Source organism: Pavona decussata, unplaced genomic scaffold, assembly GCF_977016875.1.
Source record: "Pavona decussata unplaced genomic scaffold, jaPavDecu1.1 SCAFFOLD_16, whole genome shotgun sequence".
In the NCBI taxonomy this organism is placed as follows: Eukaryota; Metazoa; Cnidaria; class Anthozoa; order Scleractinia; family Agariciidae; genus Pavona; species Pavona decussata.
Window position 1 is genome coordinate 693,715 of NW_028145439.1, and position 23,786 is coordinate 717,500.

The 23,786-nt window shown below is 38.8% G+C and overlaps 2 protein-coding genes across 4 annotated transcripts in view; one reads left to right on the plus strand and one right to left on the minus strand.

Annotated features, from left to right (window-relative positions):
* The window catches only part of LOC146487175 (E3 ubiquitin-protein ligase HECTD1-like), a 36,588-nt gene extending 33,898 nt beyond the window's left edge, over positions 1–2,690 (plus strand). For all 3 annotated transcript variants that reach the window (XM_085086347.1, XM_085086353.1, XM_085086361.1), the window contains exons 38-39: positions 655–863; positions 1,835–2,690. In XM_085086347.1, coding sequence (XP_084942473.1) covers positions 655–863; positions 1,835–2,059 — 434 coding nt within the window. In that variant the 3' untranslated portion in view covers positions 2,060–2,690. The remainder of the gene's footprint in view (positions 1–654; positions 864–1,834) is intronic.
* Positions 2,691–6,991: 4,301 nt separating this feature from the next.
* On the minus strand, positions 6,992–22,787 carry LOC146487176 (protein phosphatase 1 regulatory subunit 37-like). The gene is made up of 13 exons (XM_085086221.1): positions 22,450–22,787; positions 18,246–18,343; positions 16,985–17,030; positions 16,802–16,902; positions 15,915–16,034; positions 14,209–14,359; positions 13,151–13,296; positions 12,000–12,122; positions 10,647–10,788; positions 10,002–10,168; positions 8,478–9,063; positions 7,554–7,667; positions 6,992–7,292 (listed from the first exon to the last, which is right to left on the minus strand). Exons 1-13 carry the CDS (start codon positions 22,649–22,651, stop codon positions 7,177–7,179), a joined length of 2,112 nt encoding a protein of 703 aa, XP_084942347.1. The 5' UTR covers positions 22,652–22,787; the 3' UTR covers positions 6,992–7,176.
* Positions 22,788–23,786: the final 999 nt, after the last annotated feature.

A 23,786-nucleotide genomic window follows, 5' to 3' on the forward strand; every position in this document is an offset into this window, starting at 1 on the left:
CCACTGTATAAGGGGGCTAGTTTCCAGGGAAACTGTGGTGCTGCGTTGGTAGGGAGTGGAAACGACTGTTTGGTGTTATAAACAGAGTTGAAGGTAATTTGGCCGTCGTTGAGAAATTTGAACAGTAACTTGGGAAGTAAACAAATACATAGTATGTATTTAACAGCTCAAAAGGCGACATTCAAAAATACCTCAGTAAGGCTGACTCCGCCGAAGAGAGTAAGGACCATTGACACTTCTTTTAAAACTAGTAATAATCAAAGATAAGGAAGTGCGTTGGTTCGATCCCAGGCTCTCTCTTCTTTGCCAAGTTGGTGATGATGTCATCCGCCCCTGCAAAATCTGCGGGGGATGCCAGATACGTGTCCCAAGAGCCATTCATTCGTTGGTTGTCCCATACAATCTCGACATCCAATCTGGATTAGGAATGCGTTCTTACTTCGTCGAACGCAATAAAGACGTAACATAACCTTATATTTTGCAGACGTGAAGATATTCGAACAACAACTTGGGAAGTAAATACATAGATAGTATGTAAAAACTGCTCAAAAGGCGAGAGTCAAAAATGCCTCAGTAAGGCTGAATCGAAACGAGCAAGAGCACAGTTGACACCTCTTTTGAAATAAAGACGTAACATGACCTTATATTTTACAGACGGATTCTGTGCCGTGTTTCCAATGGAGAAGCTTTGTCCCTTCACTCCAGACGAGCTGCAGCTGATGCTGAGCGGAGAACAGGTTCCACAGTGGACCCGAGAAGACATTATGAACTACACCGAGCCCAAGTTTGGCTACACAAGGGAAACGCCAGGCTTCCAGAGATTTGTAAACGTGTTGGTCAACATGAGTGGTGATGAGAGGAAGGTGAGAGTGAAATGCAGTTAATCTTTACTTGCACTTTGGCTTTTTAAGCCTCAATAGAGACAAGCATAAATTTTCACGGCAGCAATGCGTAGTAAAATTCGGAGAATCCAGACTTTAAAACTTCAAAATGGGCCCAGCAACTCGCAAATAGCTTTTAGGTTTTATGGAATGCCATTTTCCGGTTACCTTTAACAAACCTGTTCCACTCGCGGGTTTCCCGGCTCCCCAAACCGAAATAGATTTACGTCGGAGAAACTGGACCCAGATGGAAATGGGGGGACGGAACAAAGTTGCTTGGTTGTTTCGATTTCCCGGAACGTCAAAACAGCATCGATTTAATGCCTCATTCGCTTATCCTACAGTCAATGGGTTATAGCTTTATCAGATATCAAAAGTTACGTACGCCTTAGAGCTGGTTAACCCTTTAACCCCTAATATGAAAGAGAAAATTCTCCTGTCTTGTCCCCATACTTTTCTTTTACTAGTAAAACTACTGTGGAGAAGTTGTTAAAATATCAAGAAAATGCACCTTGGGTGATCGTATCCTTAATTCTCATGACCACAGAAATTGAATAAGCATAGATAGAGCGGTTTCCAATTGAGTGTCGTAAAACCAAAACCAAAGTAATTGCTCTGGCCAATCGCAGCAGATGTAAACAACACAACGAGCCAATCAGAATTCGAAGCAAATACATGTAACTGGCGCCAAGCGCAGGAAAACGCGTGTGGTGAAAACACGACTGGTTTTGGTTTGGATTCCCATTGGTTGAAAAAGTGGCGTGAGTTTTGTTAACCAATCACAGAGCGTAGTAATGCAAAACCAAACCAAACGCGAAATTACTTTCGACACTTTTGAGAACAAATTGAAAACCGCTCTATTACAAGGAGAAATTTGATGCTGATCACTGTTAGGGCGTAAAGAGTTAAGCATAAATCGCGTAGTCATGTTTCTTTTCCTTTCGTTTTTGTAGGCGTTTCTTCAGTTTACCACCGGTTGTTCCTCTCTGCCGCCTGGTGGTCTCGCCAATCTTCATCCTCGCCTCACCGTTGTGCGCAAAGAAAGTGACGGAGACGGTTCCTTCCCGTCAGTCAACACGTGCGTGCATTACCTCAAACTTCCGGAATATTCCTCGGAAGAAGTCATGCGTGAGAAGCTACTTGCAGCCACAAAAGAGAAGGGTTTCCACTTGAATTAAAAATACCTCGTAATCATGAACTTTACAACTTCGCCTGCAGGGAAGCAAAATTATTGGAAGTTTTCAAAAACATTTTGCCTGTGCGCGCTGAGAAGCATTTTGCGTAACGTTTCATCGTTTTTGGGTTCCTTTATCATGGTGAAGACAAAACTTTTGGTATGCTGCAACGCAGATGAAAAGCAAATGGCATTTATAACAGTCTTCTGAATACTGGCTGCACTCCGATGAATGCGCACCTCCTGCTTGAAAAAGCTCCAAAACAATTCTCTCCGAACTGTTGCAATACAACGGCGAACTGTACTGACTCAGCCATACTTAGCATGACACATAAGTCCCCGGTTGTCAAAGAGCAGATAAATCGCTATTTAGCGGATAAAATGTACTCCAACCAAATTATTTTATCCGCTGGATAGCGATTTATCCTCGAGATAAGGTAATCTGCTCTTTGAACAACTGGGGCCAGACTTAGAAGCTGGCAAGCGGCGGGTTAAGCCTTTATTTAAGAATGCATAACATTGGTGAATTACATGTGCAGTTACCAACTCTAAGTTTCTAGTTAGGCAATTTTGAAACGATTTTTGTTGCATTGTATAGGTAAATACACAATTAGATTAAAGAGCATACAATTGAATGAACTGTTTATTTTGCTTGTGGCAGTTTCGCTTAGTTTTCCTACCATTCTCGTCCTTTTTTGTTGGAATGTTTGGTTTTATCAACATTATTGAAAGGTTATTTGGCCACCGCATCCGTGAACTGGTTATGCTTCTCGCCTCTCATTGGGCATTCCATACAATTTCAGTGCTCAATCATGAGTTACATACAATAAAGACATCTTTAAGCTTCAAAAACAAAAGAAATTTAGTCCACCTACCTTCCTGAATTGTAGAAATCAACCAAAAACCGAAGAAAGCCAACCGACTTCCCGAACTTGCCGCCATTTTTGAAATACGAGCCGAAATTTCAGCATTGTGCTGCATTGTGGGATTCCTGTCGAACCTCCTCTGTTTGGCCACTGTAAAAAAGCGATTCGAGTGCTGACGTTTCGATTGTATCCAATTCGCTCTGACGAAGGGCTAACGCTCGAAACTTTAAAGTAGCCAACTCTGTCGGCAAAATTAAACTAACCCCCTTAGTGCAGTGCACTTTTCTCGTAGGGACTCGCTTCTCTCTATACCCGTACCGCCATATCGATCTTGGGGAGGGAGGGGAGGGAAAGGAAGGAGAGTGTGACGGAAGGGAGGTAATGAGATTGCAAACCTAAAAGAGCGCTTTCTTCTATCTCTTTGCGGTCGGGACCAGCACAAGAATATCAATCTCGTCCCCAGTGTCCTTTCTTGTCCTGAGAACGAGGCACATGAACCAATTAACAAATCGACGGCAGTTTTCTATGGTCTATACTCATATAGACCATAAAATGACGTCAAAAATGTTCAAAACTCAAGTGGAACTCACGAGCCGCAGGCGAGTGGTTTCATTGCCAAGTTTTGGACATTTTATGGCGTCATTTTATGGCCTATTAAGAGTATAGACCATAGAAAACTGCCGTCGACTTGTTTTTTTACAATAACATGGAAAAAGTACGAGCGGAATTGGCTATTTTTTTTCGTTGAGAAAGCGCACGCGTTACATCTGACGTCATTTTTATTGTCTGTACTCTTGTAGACAATAGCTACGAGCCAATCAGCGCGCGGGAATTTGGACAGTTATTGTAAAAACAGAGATGGTTATATCTGCAGGATGGGTAATGCTACGTGAAATGGGTTACAAGCCCAAAGTTCTGGATGGAACTGCTTAGAATTTTAATTATTCCCTCAAAACTAACAAAGATTCTATTTGAAACACCCCAGCTGCCCAGTAACAAAAATAATAATCCTCCCCCCCCCCCCCATCCCATTTAACTCTACTCTCCCCTCCCTTCATCATTTAGGGGCAAAATTATTAAAATCCTAAATAAGTTACAGCAAAGCACGACACATATTACAAAGCCACAGACGATAGTAAAACAGAAAATTTATTTGATTTTTTTATAATAATTTTACTAAACACGTCGCAGGGTGAAGTGTTTCTTTGTTTTTTGAAGAAAAATTAATAGAAATAATTTGTCGTTGGATTTTCAAAATCCATTTTTACCCAACAAAAAGAGAAGTATTAATAGCTAGCTAGCTCCATATCAAACTTAACCTCCACGGCATTAAAACGTAGCGAGGTTCTTGTTTCATCTACTTAAAAACGCTTTTACCACTAAATTAAAAGCAGTAAAAGTTGATATGAAGGACACGAAGAATTCATTATAAATTACCCACATTAATCAGCTGGATTTAAAGTTGATGCCAACTCTGATCTAGCTTAATTCCGGGGCCAATTTAATTAAGTATTCACACTCATAGCTAACAATCTGGGCTCTTGTTCTTACCTGCCCATGCCAAAGATGATTTCAAAAAACATTGTTAGAAGTCTTTAACAATGATTGTTTCATTTGGGTTTTTTAACTCTTTTATTGAGTTATTAAGATTAAACAAGGCCCAGTTTGTAACCTACAAGTGTAAAAGTCTTATTAAATTGAATCAGTGAATTATGCATATAAATGTATGCACCAAAAGCTGAAGAGGTCATTTTGTTAACTGAGACTTGGTTTAACAGTAACAAGATATTTTACGATTGAATTTACAATAATATGGCAATCTGTTTCTTTTTGGCATCTGTACACAATATGGCAACCCTTAAATTTCCACGAATGATCAAGATATGATTTCTCCTTACAAAGTCACTACAATGTCAGACAGGTGTTGAGAATAAAGAAAATCATCAGCTAGGTAATATTGCCATGATGAACCCCCAAATTCAAGTGATCAACACCTGATTTCTTGCACATGAGAATGAAGTGCATTTAACGAGGGGATCCATTTCTTGTGCACTTAATTTGAAATTCTCCTTATCAATCAAAGGAATCAGTAATATTAAGTAAGGAGAATCAATACCTGAAGAATGGGACTGCAAGGGTTAATCGTTTTCTGTAAATTACCACTACATATAAAAATAGCTGGTCTCCTGCAGCTGCACAGCCATTCTCTGGGTTATCGTGCAAGACTTTCAGGAATAAGCATTTTATGACATCCCAAATAACAACCACAGAGGAGACTAACAAACCAGGAAGCATACAGATAACGTTTTGACGTTATTTCAATTGTAAAATCCTCTTGCACATCACTGTTGCTTACAATAAGTTTCATAACGAGAAATAAAAATTGCAAGTCAAATGCACTTTTATATCTGCTAAAATAAGGACCTATGCTATAAAAGGAACCTTTCGCTAGCCAGGCCACCAGTCATTTGCGGCAAGGTATATATTAATTTTTTATAGAATATTGAAAAGATAAATTTGAAATTCACACTCGAATTTGCATCATGAAAAAATGTAGAGATTTACTCAAAATGGCTAAATTGCAAGATTTTTGTCAAAAATTTTTTAACCTTAGATTACCGGTCTGAAAGACATGTTTGGCCTTACTTCTTGAAATACGGATTCCACACCATTCACCTTCATCCGTCTCACTTCCTAAACAGGTACTACTAAGATGTCGAAGCAGCGATTATGTGAAAAAAGTTGAAGGAGCAATCCCTTTTATAGTGTAGGTCCTTGTTTAAGCTCAGTCTGACACATACTTCAGTTGTCTATGCCATCTGTAAAACACTTTACTAAACCCACTGAAAACTCCAAAGTTAAGGATCTTATGTTTACCAATAATATGAAAAAAAAACATCAAATAATTGGTCAGGACTGATCTCAAATCAGCTCATTGTTAAACTAAACTTATTAATAACCTATTATTATTCTGAGAACAATTCTGGGCTAAGGATCTCGCATATTTAACAAAATAATTATTTATTCACTTAAGTGGAGGTGGATGGCAGTGGACATTGACCAAGCCGCAATATCTACCATTTACCAACACTGAGGTGAATAATATTGTTCTAATATATATTAGACCAGTGGACTCACTTTACTTTGAAACTGGTGAAAAAACTTGCATGTCCAGGACAAGGTAAAAAGCAAATACTATCTCGAGTTTGAGCAGCCAATCAGAGAATGCAATAAGCAATAATTATATATACTAATATTATTAATGATAATCCCTTAATTATGTGTCAATAATATCAAACAAATCTGTTCAACAGGCACATCTAGAAAGTAACCTGGGATCTTTGCAGGACACTTTTGAGTGGCAAAATGGTTTCATTTAATTGGATACAAAACAAATGCCACCATTAGCTGTACATAAAGACTTGGAATACCTTCTGATGTCACAACACATTTTCTCACGAAGGAACAGCCTCCGATGTAGTACTGCAGGCTACGTCATGGGTTTGTCTAGGGCACATGAGCATCAGACTTTATGTAACATATGCAGTTGGTATGTGCAGTGCAGACTCGGAAACAGAGAACAGATTTTCAACATTTTTTGTCTGATATGGGGGAGGGGGGACCATTATTGGCATCATTTGACTACAACAAACAGAATTCATTTCATTCTCCCTTTCAAATTCAAATTTTGCAATCCCGGTGGAGGGTAATTCTGTATCCGAAGTTGTAGTCAAATGACTCCACAACAAAAATGTCCTAATCTTTTCTTTTTTTTTTTTGGAATGAAATAGGGCTAGCTAGGATTTCCCTCAAATGGAACCCTCAGGGTTTGAGGAGAAGGAAAGAGGGCAGCCAAAGCAGTCCAGGAAGCACAGCACCCTTGACTGGGAAAGAAAAACCCGTCTTGGATTGAGTCTAGTGGAGATCCATGGTAGACAATCTATGCTCACTAAAGTCCTGAGTGACAACGGCCTAAGAAGAATCCTAATATCACTTGGTTCTCCAAGAAGAGCCATTCCTCAGACGTGGCTCAGCAGGAAAACTGACAGGCTTTGCAAAGGTTTGACTGATTCCTGGAGCTACCAAATACAGCTACCACGATTGGTGTAATCAGTTTTTCCTCTCGTCCTGTGCTTCCTAATAACCAGGACATCGTGTTCCTCGATACTGCAAAAATTCATCTACATTCACATAATTGTCAATCTCCATATAACATGTGGAATTTGAAAGCTCTATCTTGATCTGAGCCACCAGGCTAACTCAGTAGGTCAGCAGTGTTGCCTGCACTGTTAGCAGCAGATACTGAGGGGGGAGGGGTTGGGCTATTTGATGCTCCTCTTACAAGGTCATCCATCTGTCTTCTCCAGAAATCTGAAACAATAAAAAAGGGAGATTAATAAAACCACCTCTCCAAAACAAGCAATTTATTGGTTGATTGATTGAGTTTCTAACATGATAACAAGCTTCTGGGTCAATATACAGCAAATTTGGAGCAATTTGACTTCAAGGCAAAAAAGTCACACATGATACAAGTACTCTTGCATTTGATTATTTAAGACAGACCAAAAGTCTGTCATGCTGACCACAACATTACTATTCCCTGAAGCTCTAACTCTCAGTCACGATACCTACCCTGTGTCTTCATAGCATTGTTGAGGAGTGGACTGTGGTTGCTATCCTTTAATGTCATACCACCCAACATGGAGTCCAGTTCCTTCTCAAATTTACTTGATGAGAGAGGAGAATCTAAACAAGAGAAAATCTCTTATTAAATCATATCGTTTTCAAGCTTACTGGTATTAAACGTAGTTGTACAGTACAAAAATTATACGGTAAAACCTTGCTGTTACAGTGAATAAAAAACCTTGATTTAAAGAACCTCTAACAACAAAGTCCTCTGTATTTATAACGAACAATATTCTCCAGCCCGGCATTTTAAAATATATGGAAAAGAACCTTGATATAACGAACCAATTTTACCTTAGCACCTTGGCACTTGCACACTGTGGGGCCAGGAAAAGTTTCTGTACATTATTTACAGAGTGCTCTTGTTAAGTGAGTTAATTTTAAGGAAAATGTATAAGGTGGGACCAAGAAAACTGTCCCTAAAAATGAGGTGTCTGTATTAAGCGGGTGTCCGGAAAGCAGGGTTCGACTGTATTTAATACTGGCAGTTGTTTTTGCCCTACAATGAAGAAACAACAACTTCCAACATTGATCAACAAAGGATCATGTCTACTTTAATTAATCATTAGTACAAAACATAACCTTATAGTTTATTCCAGAATCCAGAAATACAATACTTAGGGTGCATTTCTTTGGGAGAATTCGAAAACGGATTTGTGATCTCAGATCTTTTAGATCATGGTGCATCAAAAGGAACCTACGAATCCACTCTGGACAAGGATTCATTGGTTCCTTCGATGCACCATGATCCGATTGATCTTAGATCACAAATCCGTTTTGGATTCTCCAAAAGAAATGCACCCATAGTCAACTGAATGCATAATAGTACCCAATTTGAGCCCTATGGTAGTTATTCAGATAGCAGCATACCTGTAAACCTGACATCAGCTTGTATTGATGTACATGTAGGGTTCAATGGAGGTGCATTCAGGTTCACAAGGGGACCACCAGATCGGCCCAAATCTATAAGTGTAACACTTGATGCCTGGTCATGTTGGTTACTAGAGGCACCAGCACTGTTCAAATCTTGCAAACAGTTAGAATCTGATAAATCCACTAAAGCCAAAGCTTCACCCAAATTCACAAGCTCCTCTTCACTGGAGCTTGAGTCCTGCACACAGTTTTGCTCTTCATCTATCACAGCCGTAACAGTGAACCGTGAATTGCCAGGGTAGTCTGCTGTGAGTACTTTCAGTTCTTCTGTAATATCAGGGGGGTTTTCTAATTGAATTAGGTGTGGAGAGCCTGATATGACCTCATTTCCAGGCAGAGGCTGAAGAGCTGTCACATGTTCTTTGACATCATGGATAATGCTCTCTGTTTCACTGACCACACCCTCCTCAGCATGGCTGTCATTGGCTAGTTCATTCTCCTCACGCTCCTTGGCTAGCATTTTGTTTCTCTGGCAGTAGCCATAGATGTCTGCAAGGAGAATTCTCTGGGTAGTTTCCATGCCCTGAAAGAAGCAAATTGTTAGTAGTCAAACATTTGTCCAACAAAAGGAGGGCATTAGAACAAGCAATTTGGAAACGTCCAGCCAATCCCCAAACATGAGCATTATTTTATTGTTACACCTTAGGCCTTGAGGGGTGTGCAAAATTTGCCCCTTCATTAATGGATGCTATTTTGGCAGTTCTAGTGAGCGGACCAGCGCTAAATAGGCCATTTTATAGGAGTGAAAATAATGCCTTTCCCAAGTTACAATTTTGGACAAAACTGTGAAGAAACGTTTGTCAATCTACAAATTCCATCACTACAGTGATACATCAATAGCTCAGCCTCCCTTCCCCCTCCCCCTCCCCCTCCCCCTCATCAGTGTTGGTCTGTCGCTGATAAAAAGGCCTGGTAATTATTATTGTTCAGCCTTCAAAACAACAGTGACTGAGTTGGAGGGGGAAGATGGTGTTTCCCTTATGGGAAGTTATAATATAAATTATGCAAAACAAATGCCCATTTTTCTCATTCACAACTAGTTGAGTTATGTCCAGAAATGCATCTAGCCCTGATTTTGGGTACTTTATATAAGACAGACCTTTTTGTCGTTTTTACTTCTCATTTTGAACTTGAAAATGACCGTCAGACGGTCGAAACGTCGTTCTCTTTTAACGTTAACTTTTATAGTTAAATCAATTTCAAAAAACTTGTTGATTCGGATTTCATGTTTGTCAGAATTATTTGTGTTTTAGTAAGAATTTAGGGTAGGGGACACTTTGTGATGTCTATCATACAGTTCATGCATCTCATAAGCGTGTATTTCTGGACATAAGTGAACTAGTTTTGTCCATGATTGTAGTTTTATTAGTATGTTTGTTTGGAAAAATAATTATAGATCTAACACATAACTTTAAAGTGCCAGTGAGCGATCATAGATGGAGTATTGACGTCTTGTCTTACCGGCTCTTTTTTCAGTTCTTTGTCCAAGTCTATCCGTACTAGGGAATGGTTCATTTTGAGTGACAGCGAAAGGGCCATCAGACCTCCAACGTAAGGGTCATTTTCCCGAAGGTCCATTCTTAAGATTGTCTTGCTGTCTGCTATTACTTCAGCCAGAGCAATCATTCCTATGACAGAAAGACCAGGATTGGTTTAAAACTGGATAATAATGAAGACCCAGAATAAGTGTTAATTCATGAAAGGGGCCAAGATATATTTAATATTTAACTTTTCATACTTGACTCAATTAATAATATTGTATGTTCGCATATACTTCTGTTTGCAGGAACACCATAATACTGTACAGTACAATACACCCTGGGTACTGAAATAGTAAATAGATGTGCAAGGGGACGGCATGCCCTGTAAATAACCTAAAATGTGACCAATCCTTTGATAATATCATGGATGAAAAAGTAACATTATTACTGAAAGGAATAGGCCCTTTGTAAATGCCCTACATGTAAAATAATTTTAAAATTCAAAAGTGTCCCACGCAATCATTGAGATAAACAATGCATTGTAAACACTAAATGCAATACCAGCTCTAACCCCACACAAGGTCAGTTTTTTATAGCTGGTAGGCTTTGTTGCTGTTTTCTGTACCTTCACTTGTAAGCCTTGTATTCAACAGCCCCAGTCGCTGTAGAGAGCGATTCCGCAGGAGCCCTTCTTTCAGTGTAATTACTCCCTCGTTAGTCAGGCGATTATGCCCAAGATTAAGAGTTTGAAGATAATTGGTGGACATCTAAAAGGACAGGAAAAAGTGTGTTCATGAGTCAGAGAACATTAGAAACAGGTGATTTACCACATGTCTCAAACGTCTCGTTACCAAACTTGGTATTTTTTATCTCACCCACCCATCCAACCCACAAATGAATGTGATTACTTACTTGTGTGAGACCACCATTCAAAATTAAAGAAAGCTTCTAACATGTACTTTACTAATGGTGGTGTATGGTGTTCTAACTTTTGACTCTGTGGATGAAATCCTATTTAGTGTCTCCATGGATTCAAATGAACATACTTTTCAATGATACTATCCTTAGTCTCCTGTATGTAGCCTGCCATTATTTGCATTGTCAAGCAATACTTTTTCCCACTATTGGAGCTCTAGATCGAAGCATTTTGTGACAATGAAATGAAAGCTCAAATATAAGGAAGATCAGACCAGCTGAGCCCAGTTGGCTTCATAGCTCAGTTGGTAGAGCACTGCACTGGCATCGCAGTGGTCATGGGTTCGAATCCCATTCAAGCCTGAAATTTTTTTCAGGCTTTCTTTTTGCAACTGCTTAAGTTGCGTGGTAACTGCGAGGATCTTTCTTCTACTTGATCTTTCATCCACAGTTCAAAAATATATGTTTCATATATTTACATTCATTTGAAATGAAAGCTACTGAGTACTTCTTTCTTGTCATGCAATAAAATTAATAAATCAAGGTGATTCTAACTTAATTTAAAAAATCGTAAGGCAAGGTCCATTCAAATGAATGTTATTGAGCAGTACTTCCCTGTATTGCTGTTTGTTATGCTGCCAAAATGATTATGACCACTCACAAGAGATCTACTCAGCAGGACTTTCAGTGGTACTGGTTATTTTGCAACAGTTTTCAAAACATATTTTGGAATTGTTGCCCAGTCTCAAACTGGTTAGCCTGCGAACACAGAGGTATTTCTGGCTGTCGCTTCTCTCCGCTGAGAGAAGTGACAGCCGGAAATACGCCTGCGTTCGCAGGCTACAAACTGGTGTGTTGTACATTGAGTTGAACAGATGCGAAATGAATAATTATTGGCACAAACATGTGAGCTGTAAGAACCCAGGGGCCCCTGCGAAATAGGGTGGCTGCCCCGCATGTCCCGGCCATGTGGGCACCGCTGACCAGCACTTGCCTCGATTTTAACTTTGCCTAAATTACATTTAGCCACATAATAAAACGGTAATTAATGTCTTCAACTTACCAAAGCATTAGCCAGGTATCCTGCTCCAATGCACGTCAGTTGAGTGTTCCACAGCACAAGTGTCAGTAGCCCGCCGTTTCGCTGTTCTGCTAAACCTTCACATATATAACAGATACCCGCATCCTGCACAAATACAGTGGACTAAGCAGTTAGTGGCAATTATTGGAAAAGGTCCAATCTTTAGTAGTAGCAATAAACTTATATTATATTACGATATTACGAGGATTACATATGACAGTAAGTAAAAACTGAAAAACCTGTGGCCCTCACAATAATAATAATTTATTATAAAACACAAAGGAAAACTTTAAAAATTTTAACTTTTATTAAAGTACTATCCTAAAATTATCTAGTAAAAATGTTCATAAAAAAGAAAACGATAAAATGTTAAAAACTTAGGCAGTAAAAAAGAGCTATTAAACTAAAAACCCCTGATTCTTTTTCGGTTTTGCCAAGAAGTAATAAAAAATGTTCTATAATTACAACTCTCCACATATTTTCTTATCCTTAGTTGATAATGGTGCCCAGCTACAATTATTTAACAGAGAAAGGAGTTCTCACAAATGCTTTGCTGGAGCTTTCGAGCATCCAAAAATTATCAGGGAAAAGTGACTTGAATGACTTTTTTGGACTTCCAAATATTTGGGTGCTTTGAGAAACTCCCTATTAAATTGTTTTTGGGAGTTATGGGGGTTATCTTTTTGGCCCAAAAATTTTCCAGGACCTTTGAGAAATGCTTGCCTGGCTTATATCAAAAGTTTCAAGACAATTATTTTATAATAATTTATAATTATAATTTTGAATGGCATGATTTGATTTTGCTGTCATCATGATCAGTTTCGCAGAAAGGGTACAGTAAATTCTCTTTGAACTACGGTGAACATAGCGTGAAAATTTGACTTTGCACCGTGAAATCCAAATCACGGGCCATGACCATGAAATTAATTTCACAATGCAATAAAAATCCTTTAGCCCCCTTTTTGCATGAAGGGTCACATATTACCACGGTAAGGTCTGTTGTTAAACTGTATGGAGTACATACGGGTAATTCAAAAAACAAACACCCAATCAATAGCCACACAATGTTTAGGAGTACATGATCAGCTTTGAATCACTGAGCACTACAAAACTCACAGTGACAGCTGTAATACCTGTAGTGAGTTATTTCTTAAATCTAACAGCTGAAGATGTTCATTTCCCTTGAGCATGGCGCCCAATGACTGTCCGTCAGATGACACCAGTCTGTTGTCACCAAGGAACAGATCTTTGAGATTGTGGTTGAACTTCACTGCACTGGCTACAGAAACAAACAAAAATTAATTCAAATTTTAAAAATTTTACAGTTCTAAGGAAACTTGAGAGTTAAAACATTGCAAAAAAAATCTTGCATTCTTTTTGTGACACCACAAACAACTACAGAAGATTGGTTGGAAATAATTATGTTGTTATTCAAACTTCATGGCAAAACCTGTGAGACAAGAGAATAAGATTTCCCTTCGTAACTCATACTAGTTAGTGCAGACATTTTAATTTGTCAATACTCTGCACAGTCTTTACGTAATCCCCAGGGACAGGGGCTTCGTACTCTTGGTATACATGTATACCTAGGGTATGGTTTTCAGTTTTATTGATTTGCAATAGGATCAATGACCTTACCATTTTGATCTAAAATTGGACATCAACTGTTTCTGCTCTGAAATGATTCTTGGGTACATGTATGCATGGTTTTGAAGGAAACTGCATATTGAGCATATTTAACCATATACTGATCTCTTTTTGTTTTCAAACAAATAATTGAATACCAGCAAATTTAACATTAAGTTAGGGAAATGCAAATAAGCAAGTCACATTTTGGTTTTGGTTTTACATGAAAAGTGATGAGCTTTCTTTTTTAGTCGACTACATAGCATAATAAGGCAAACAAACTAATTAAGGCAACTGTAAATTGACACTTAGAATGTACTGTAGACAAAACAAGAAAGTCTGACAAGGGTTGTTAGCCTGTGAGCAAGCTCTCTCGGGGGTGGGGGCGGGAAGGGGAAAGAGGAGAGAGCTTGCAACGATGTCTCAGGAATTTGACTGATAAATTATACTAAGTATTAAATATTATTTTTAACACAAAAAGGTCTCTCTGTCAGTGAATTCTACTCCAGAGATGGGAGTAAAGGCTGTCACAACAATTTAATAGAAATAAATAAAATTTACATACCCAGCAGAAATAATGGTCGTCCAGTAAGATTGGCACCTTCCATATGTAACACAGTCAAACTACAGTCCAGCCTCAAAGACCGTCCAAGGAGGGGCAGCACCTGTTCTGTCCACACTGTGTTACGTATGTCCAGATAGTGTAAACATGGAGTCTGAGACAAAACAGAGAAGGGTTTACTAGTGTGAACTGCTGTTGCTTCTCACCTATTTTACCTCAATTTGTCTACAAGTTTCAAAGCTGGTTGCTACAAGTCAAGTCATGTTCCAGCCTCCATTTTTGACAGAAAAGATAACCCTAAAGGTGCTGTTACACTAGCCATTTTTTCTTGCAACTTATCTCGCAATTCCATTGCACCGTTGCGACACAAGTTGCACGGATCGTTGCCTAGTGTAACATGCCCTGAAATGAACATGCCTTGTAACGTTTTGTTGCAGTCACTGTTGCACAAAGTAGAACCGACTTCTACTTCTTGCAACGATTGCAGCAACAACAAAATTGCAAAACATGCTCATTTCGGGGTATGTTACAATAGGCAACACGATCCGTGCAACTTGTGTCGCAACAAAATTGTGAGACAAGTTGCAAGAAAAATTGCCTAGTGTAACAGCGCCTTAAGTTAACATACCATCCAGAGTAAATGGTACCTCCTTTCACATAGCTACAGTACAAAAACTGCATCTCTTTTCAGTTGATTTGTTCCAAGATATTTTGAAAGGCCCTTTTAGATACCTAGATGACAGTTTTCCCAACCCTTTCCTTTACTTGAACTCATTAAATTCCTACCCTTTTCTATACCTCCAGCCCAAAAACAGGTACCCTTTCAGGTAGAGCCTCCCTGCATAATCCATTGTAGGGAGTACCCTCCCCCCCCCCCCCCCCCACACACACACACACAAAAAAAAAACTGGGGTTTCAGCCTTACAAGGTGCAACCGTTTAGTTCACTATTGCCATAGCCTTACCACTGGCAATGAATTGGTATGTGGCTGACATTTTTTAAAATGTACTGTAGACAAAACAAGAAAGTCTGAAAATAATTGAAGGGGGTGCTTGGAAAAAAGCCCCAAGTGACTTCTGATCAGTTGCTAGATTCTCCTTCCAAATTACCTTGTATTCACTTGTGGAACAAACGGAGAATTTGATCTTACATCAAAAGTCACTTGGGGCCTTATTCCACACACCCCTTCAATTGAAGGGTTGTGGGCATAAAGAACCTAACATGCTAAGTTTTAGGTTGATTTTCTTTTCTTTTTTTTTTTTGTTAACAAAAATACAACCAAACTCAGGGGAAAATAATGGTCTGAGTTTCTTGAATGAACTGTCATGAATAGGCCATTATGCCAAAATAAAGGGCAATCAAATTTCAGATTTTTTTCCAATTTTGTCCTCATTTTCGGCACGCGGCCTGTGATTCTTCATTCAAGAAATTTACATGGACTTTTCCCCTGAACAGTTTTTGGTGGTTTATCCAAGACAAACTGGCAAAACTTGAAAAACAAATAGCCAAATTTGTTCAAGTTGCAATCTATTTTCCAACCAGACCTTCCACCAGCCAAGGGCATTTATAGTTTCACAAAACTAGTAGTCAAGAGTGATTATATACAGAGCTGGACCAATTTGGGTTGTGGATTTATTTTGATTCCAATATGCCTTTTAACCTTTTCAAGTAATGTTAAAACTAGATAAGATTTACTAGCTTTATTGTACCTTCTTCAAGGTCCTACTAACAGCTTGCCATCCTCTTATCTTAATTTTAGGATTATATGCCAAGTTGAGTTTACACGTAGACTTATAATACTCTATCATTTCCAGCAGTGAAACAACACTCTGAAAAATAGAAGATAACAAACAGCACGTTATGAGGATGCTTATGATGAGATTAATAATTTATTAACATGATTCGTAAACAGATATTTTTGCATGGTTTATGACAATGTTGAAAAAGCAGACCTTATAGAGTGTGCCATATATGTTTCAGAAATAAGCTTCAATTTTGAAAAAATGCCATAAATTGTTATGTATTTTAAAGCTTTAAGGACGGTGCCTACTAATACCGAAATATTTTTGCGCGGTTTATGACTATGCGGGAAATGCAATGATTGTACTGTAATACAATGATGGAATGACTGATTCAAATAGGATTTCATAATGAAAGATACTCAGTGAAGGTTGATGATTGTTCTCCATGTTGTTCTCAAATGAAAATCGAGAAAAGAATTCCTTATTACATGTACATGTAATAATTCTTCTTCCCTGTATTTAAGGTGTATAGAAGTGTCAAATTTCACTTCCGGTTGAGTACAATACCGTGTAAGACAGGAGACTGGGGACTGTAGGGCTGTGACATCAATACAGGAGCGCAGTGTGGAAGAAAATAAGAAAACTGTAGAATTGTTGATTCCCCCTCCTGTGCAAAGTCTTACAATGCAACGAACTCAACCAGGGCCTCCAATGAAACTGACACTTTGAAATTTAAATTTTTGATTGGTTTACAAACTACCGAAGCCAGACATGTGATTGGCTGATCAATGTTGGGTGGCCCCGGTTGAGTTCGTTGCAGCGTAATATGCTGGTGTATTGCAATATAAACTTACATCATCATCCAAGCCTGTGTTTTCAAGGTCTAGTGTCTTGGTTCTGACTCTCCTAAACACTTCCTCTAAAGCCTCACAGTTCTTTAAGTCAAGTTTAACACCTGAAATGAATGCACAAGATGATAAATGAAAAGACCACATGAAAGAGTGGTATTATCAAAAGAAGCCTTGAGTTAATGTTACCTCTTAGATCGATAACATCTATTCTTTCTTGGAAACTCTCACATGCCTGACAAAAAAGTCAAATTGATAAAATATGGTTAGTATTATAAATTCATTATAACTTACAATGCAAAAAAATTAAACCGAGCCAGTGTGGCTGAGTAGTTAGGGTGCCAGGCTAGTAATCTGGAGGTCCTGGGTTCAACTTCCATTCTAGCCACTTGCTGGAGTTGGGAGTTGTTCTCAGTAGCCCCAAGTTTAACTCCTCGGCTTCACTTGTGAATAGCCAACTGGGCCCAGTTGTTCAAAACCTGATTAATGTAAGCTAATAACAGATTAACGTGAACTTTGATTAGAGTTTAATTACTAATCAATGAGATTCTTCCAAAAGATTTTTGTCCTTCAGTATTGACTTTTCTTTACCTTTAGCTTGACATTAGCCTTCAAACCCATTTTAAACGAGCAAGATGAAAAAGTCGATTAACTTTTAACCGTGGATTAGCATTAATCGGCTTTCGAATGACTGGGCCCTGGTCTACCTCCTGCCAATCTGGCCTTTTAACCTATTCTGTTGAATTTGGATTATTTGTTTTCCAGCCATTAATGGTGGATTCCAAAACAACAAATGTGTGCAAAGCATCCCCTTTGTCAGAGAGTCCTCAACCACAGTTTGTAATACAATTCAGCAAAGGCTGCTTTTCAAGTAGCCATGACCTACAACTAATCCACAGATACAAAATAATGCCCAATTAATTTGCCCAATGTCATTTTTTCTATTCCATTTCATTCATTCATTCATTCACCCCCCTTGGCATAACTTAGCAGTCAGGATGCCGAAATTGTAAACCAGAGTGCTGAGTTCTGGAGGGTTCACGTCATCCAGAGAACTCGACCCTCCTTGGATTTGTTTCACAGTAGTCCTGTGTTCCAAATCCTGGGCCACAGTATCTAAATAGACAACCAATAGGGATTTTAAAATTTACATCCAGTTGTAAAGCTAGTTTCTCTCATATACAAGCTCCCCAATAGGCCATTTCTGAGTTGCTTTGAACCTTGTTATGAAAGCGAGGCTAAGTGGACAGTTCTTATTATGGAAATTAATTTTCATTCATATGCAAACAAAACTAATTTTCACATTGAAAGCTTTGCACTTAGCCTCATCTTTTGTAATGAGGTTTCCAGCAATTCAGAAGTGGCCTATAAGATCAATTGCACTGCAGTGCTTAACCATTTGACAGTTCTTAAAAGCATGATTTTAAATTTAATTGAAAAGTTACTGTACCTCAAGCTGTTTAATAAGTTTCTCACATGGTTTTGTCTTCAGTCTGGTACATGCACTCCTGTAGGCATCTATCACTTCTTTGCTGCTGTGATGTCCAGCTGAGATAGAAACAAAATTAATTTGTACCAAACAGGAGACTCAAATTGTGTTGCTTTTTTAGTTTCCAAGAGGCTTAATTAAAGCATGTGGTTTATATTGTAATTTTCATAAGATGTTTCATCGAAAAATCAACAGCTGTTTAGAAGATGATATTGAAAGTGTCGAAAAGAGCTTTGCACCCAACCTGCTATCTTTGTTGCAGAGGATACTGTTCACCTTAAAGACAGTACGACATTCAACATCCTGAAGGTTTTTAATTTTGTAATTTTTTTTTAAATTAATATTCACACACTAAAAACATCCAAATACAGTTTCCCTCTTACAAGTATTACAACAAATCCACCCAGTTTTCTTGCATAAAATGTTCAAAACTCAAGTGCCATCACAAGCTGCAGGCAAGTGGTTTCACTGCTAAGTGTATATCAAGCTGTTTTATTGTCTTACCAAACAAATTTTTAGATGCACACATTCCCCTCAAATAATGCCCCCCCGCAACCCCACTTCCAACAACAAAATATGATAAGATCTCTCTCAAAATTCAGGTTGCTAATTAAAATGAAGGCTGCCATGTTGAGGTGCCCATGTGCAACTACCAGTACTAAAGGGGAAGTTACACAATAGGCATTATTATCACAGCAAAATCACAATATCAACCAGAAGCTACATGTGCATGTACATGAATGGCTTGATAACCATTACGGGGATATATATATTAAGTCTGTCCCCCTCCCCCAAAAGGAAGGAAAAACTGGACCGAAGAGACCAGAAGCCATCTTCTGTATTGGATAAGATGGCCAGCCAGTAGGTACATAGTAGGCCATTTTTCTTTGCACAATTTGTCCCTGTAGTAACAACATGTATGCTGCAATCAAGGACATTAGGGTTGGGCCCAACGAATTCGCATTTACAATGTTTTGCTATGCATGCGACAGAAAAACCGTACAGGTGAACAAGAAGTATCCGTTCCCCTCCCCCCACTGCTAAACAATGTTGAGCCCAGGTAATGAAATGAGTTGTGGATTTCGACATTGTCTTGGGGGGAAGGGGTGGCATTAGTAAGATGGCTTTTAAACAAGAAATATGGCTTTATTGGTCAGTGACACTGAATTGATAGTTAATATTCGAGTACTTTGTAACATTTGTCCCAAAACCTTTTGTCCTTGATTGTACAGTGTAGGTTTGAAGTTTTTTTAACTTTCCGTGCATTTTTATGATCGTTTAATCAGGGCAAAAAACTTTTTTTTCATTCCACTTGTCCATTGGACGAGTAACGTTCAGATTCTGGTTGTCCGAAAGTTAAATTCACTAGTCCGAAATAATTATTAAAGTGAATAACAAAAAGTCATAAAAAAACGTAGAAATTGTATAATCTGTTTTGTACCAAATCTCGAGTATTTATTTTAACAGTTATTTCAATTTATGTTGTTCTTTGCACTTTTCAATACAACACCATTTCATACAGACACATCGGGGATCACTCACGTTCTTTATACACGACTTGAGAAAATGCAGGACATCTATGAGGCATTAAAACTGCGATCTAAGATGACTCCTTTGACTCCTCGTCGATTTTACGGCTTATTCGCTGTAGCGGCGCCTGCTCTGGTTTTTCTTCGCTTTTAGCTCGTTGAAAACAAAAGTAATGAGAATGGCTATTCTCGTGACTCACAAGAGAATCACAGCGAAAACCAGTGGCGGACGATCCATTGATGCCGACATAAAGCCGGCTCGCTTTATCGGCTACTGTTGGATACCTGCGGCACACAATGCAGAACATTTCATTCTTCTCCGCGTCAATTTTAACCCAGGGAAATTCTTTTTTCCATGTTGGTTGGAATTTTCGAATTCGACTTTCTTCATATTTTTTCACAGGTTTTATTACTTCTTTAATAATCACAAAACTTGCCACAACGATAATCCCATTGTTCACCTTGTCTCAAACGAGGTCGTCATTTCCATATATGGTATGTGGATCCCAGTCTTCATCGAAACAGCAGAACCAGATATTCTCGGAAAACAGAACCGAAAACGGGAAAGTTGCCGTGAAAAGAAACCAAACTTCGCGAAACTCAGGCTAGTTTACAATGTCCAAAATGCTTGGGAACTCAGACCTCAGTAGAAAAGAACATCCTTTTTTAGGCAAACTCTACTCGTCCCGTAGGACAAGTGCTTTTGGAAATCCACTTGTCCGAGATATGAGAGTACTCGTCTCGGACGGGCGGACGAGTGGAAGTTTTTTGCCCTGGTTTAATTATGCTTTTCATACCCTAAGAATTATGGCTAATCACCTTTTTCGGTATTATAATAGTGGATTGCACGTGGCAAGGAACCATTTCTTAAATGTCCCAGTAACATACCTTTTGTGCCAATTGATACTCAATTCTCACATTAGCAAGTTTGCACTAAATGTTATTAAACTGGTTGATTTAAAGACAAATTCAAAAAATATACTTATCATGCCAGGTGTGAGTGTGTGATCTCCTAAAGTTAAAAATAGGGAAGGGGGGTGTGAAATTAATAGAACTTTCAAGAAACCAACCCAGGTCAAGCTTGCATGCAAGTTCTGTAGGACATTGTCATGAAAAAGAAGTGTCATCACAAAAATTAAATTAGACAAAAGCCTAAGTTTTTTCAAAATTGAGTTGAATAAACCATTCATTCAATGATATTAATACCTTCATAACCAAGATGTCATAAGCAATTAAAAAAGCTTTTAAGCTGTCAAACAAGATGGGAAAATTAATTTGCTAAAGCAATATTAATAATATTTTGCTAATAAATTTCTAAAAGAAGAATTTTATCTCTAGGACATCACCATATGTATGTATGTTAATGTATGTACAGTTGTACAAGTTTAGATTCACTGTTTAAATACATCATACCTGTCATTAATTACGTTTCAAAGTTTTGAAGTTTTCAGATGCTGTAATCACTAAAATGTGGGAACTTGTGGCATTTTAGGCCAACTCATTATAGACAATAGTATTCTACACTACACTTTTCAGTTGAAAATAACTAACTGCAGGTGTAAAAATCAATGTTATTAGCTATCAGATTTGTTATGAAAAGGAATAAGCATCCTTGTAAATTATGGGGTGCTAACGAAATTTAACAATGTGCTTTTAAGTACGTTATGTCCGGAGTTGATACTGAAAGAATATCATTTGCTCCATGTGAATATTGAACTTGTTCTAGGTTGCATGGTCCTTTTTTTCAAAAATACATGAAAAATAGAGGATTTCTTTTGCCCACTAAGTTACTAATGATAATTTAGCATTCTAGGAAATTGCTCCCAGGCGAATTACTTGCAAATTTTACTCCCAGGAAATTGCTTCCAGAAGAAAATCTGTAATTCTATCAAAATATAAGCAGTTTCTTAGGTCAAGGTCATTTACAACGCCAAGGCAAGTAATTTTTTCTTTTTGTTTGAAGGACTGTAAGAAGCCTTCATAGAAATCATTGATGAGATGTAAAACGTTATATTTAACGACTGTAGACCATTCTAACGACGTGACTTAGTATATAAGTCTTGAGCCTAAATAATCCAGCATTTAACTCGAAACTAAACTGCTCCCTCATGTAAACAAAATCTATCAAAATTAACATGTCGGAAATTTTCAATATTGAAATTCAATTCTCTAAAGCTTGTTTTTCTTTTTAGCAAATCATTTCGCAGAAACCTGACAAATAACCTCGCCGTACTAATGCATTAAGAATATAAGCTTAACCTTTGTGAGATGAATTTGCTAAAGCTTGAGATTCATTCAAATTTACAGAACATTAAGATTACTGATATTCATCGCAGAATTAAAACAAACACAGATACAACGGCAACCACTACTGAAATGCCCAGGGAAAATTTAAAATCTCGCCTTTGAAGGTCCCTTTATTTATTTTCACGCTTTTCAAGAGCAAAGACAAAATCTGGCAAGTAAACTGCCGCTAACAAGTACAACATGCGAAGACCAATATTTACGATTCCGCAAAGTCATCCCCGCAGCCGAAACCCCTTGAGTTTGCAAAATAAAATTCAGTCAGCCTCTATCGTTTCCTTATTGGCACAAATATCGCCCACAATTGCAATTACTGAACACTCAAGACTCACCATTTTCCCACGGATCAACTGGATCCAAAGCACGGACCAGTTGAGCATCGTCCGGGAACGAAACCCTTCTTGATAACTTTTTTTTGCGGCCGCTCCGTTGATCCCGACTGCCACGAGCTTCGGTGGTGACACCTCCTTCTTGATTGCTCAGGCAGCCTTGTGTTGATTCTTCCGATGCCAGGACATCCTCACCCGTTTCCATAATTATTCATGGCGTTGAATATAAATCCATCAGTAGATAACAGAGGTGCAGGAAAGGCTGGGATGACTTCCTGTATGCAACTAGTCAAAATCGTGAAGGAGCCATCTTGAAAAACACCTCGAACCGTGGGGCATTGGGAACGAATTGTTCCAACAGGGGCTGTCAGAACTCATTGCGTCACGAGTACACTGAGTTGTTGTTGTTGTTGTTTTTACTTTATTTATTGTTGTTTTAATGAGCCATTACTCAAAACTGTACCAATGTACCTATCATCAGCCATCCCCAGAGGGGATCCTATGCCAGGAGGTGACTCTGTAAAGTCACCTCTCTATCCCCTCTCGAAAGTGCTAATTAATTTGCCCCTCAAGGAAGGGGTCATAGAACAATCAAAAGGGAACTTAAGCACAGACGTTTTTGCGCCACGGATGGCAACCAGAAATTGAAATTTTCCCTTTTTGGAGCGTTTTGAGGCCATCGCATTTGTAACGTCAAGCCACAGAAATCAAAACAAGAGCTTTTCCTGTCCCTGGAGAGGAGCAAAACCGTGCCAAAAAAAGACTTCCGGTTGCCGTCTGTGGATCACGAAAGTCTGTGCTTAAGTTCCCCCAATTACACCTGAGCTGACAGAATCTGCAATCGTCGAGTCCTTCAACCCACGCAGCACAAGATGAACCAAGGAAACTTCATGCACAGTCCTTAAATCGACAACATCGCTTCTTGTTTTACAAAGGCACCTACTTTCCCGGCAGGGCCGAAGGCACAAAAAAAAACCCTCCCTCGCCTCATTGCTAGGCAAATTATCATGAATAAATAGGCCTGGGAACCTCCCCCCCAACACCACCATCGGGTAATAACCGATGAGCAATAGGTGCAGAACTGGAATGATGATAGTGTTTTTTGTTGTTGTTGTTGTTGTTGTAGCCTGCAGTGCAGGCGTTTTTCATGGGCGAGCGCTGAGTAATAAATTTAGTTCGCGTATTTGAAGGAGGCTGAGGGGGAGGGGGGGGGAGGGGGAGGGGGGCAGTCCCCTCCCTTAGGGTCACTTTTGACTCGCTCCAGCCCTCTCGCGCTTCCTCGCCCAAGGTGACAGCAACGAAGGATTATTCAGCGCTCCCGCTCCAAAAATACGCCTGCA

Bases quoted from the DNA above. Each gene is read 5' to 3' on its own strand.
- LOC146487176 (XM_085086221.1), bottom strand. From the start codon at position 22,651: ATGGAAACGGGTGAGGATGTCCTGGCATCGGAAGAATCAACACAAGGC. The intron at 18,344-22,449 runs GTGAGTCTTGAG...TTTCTATCTCAG, and splicing joins AGTTGATCCGTGGGAAAATG to CTGGACATCACAGCAGCAAA. The intron at 14,360-15,914 runs GTACAATAAAGC...GTTTTGTCTCAG, and splicing joins TTAGTAGGACCTTGAAGAAG to ACTCCATGTTTACACTATCT.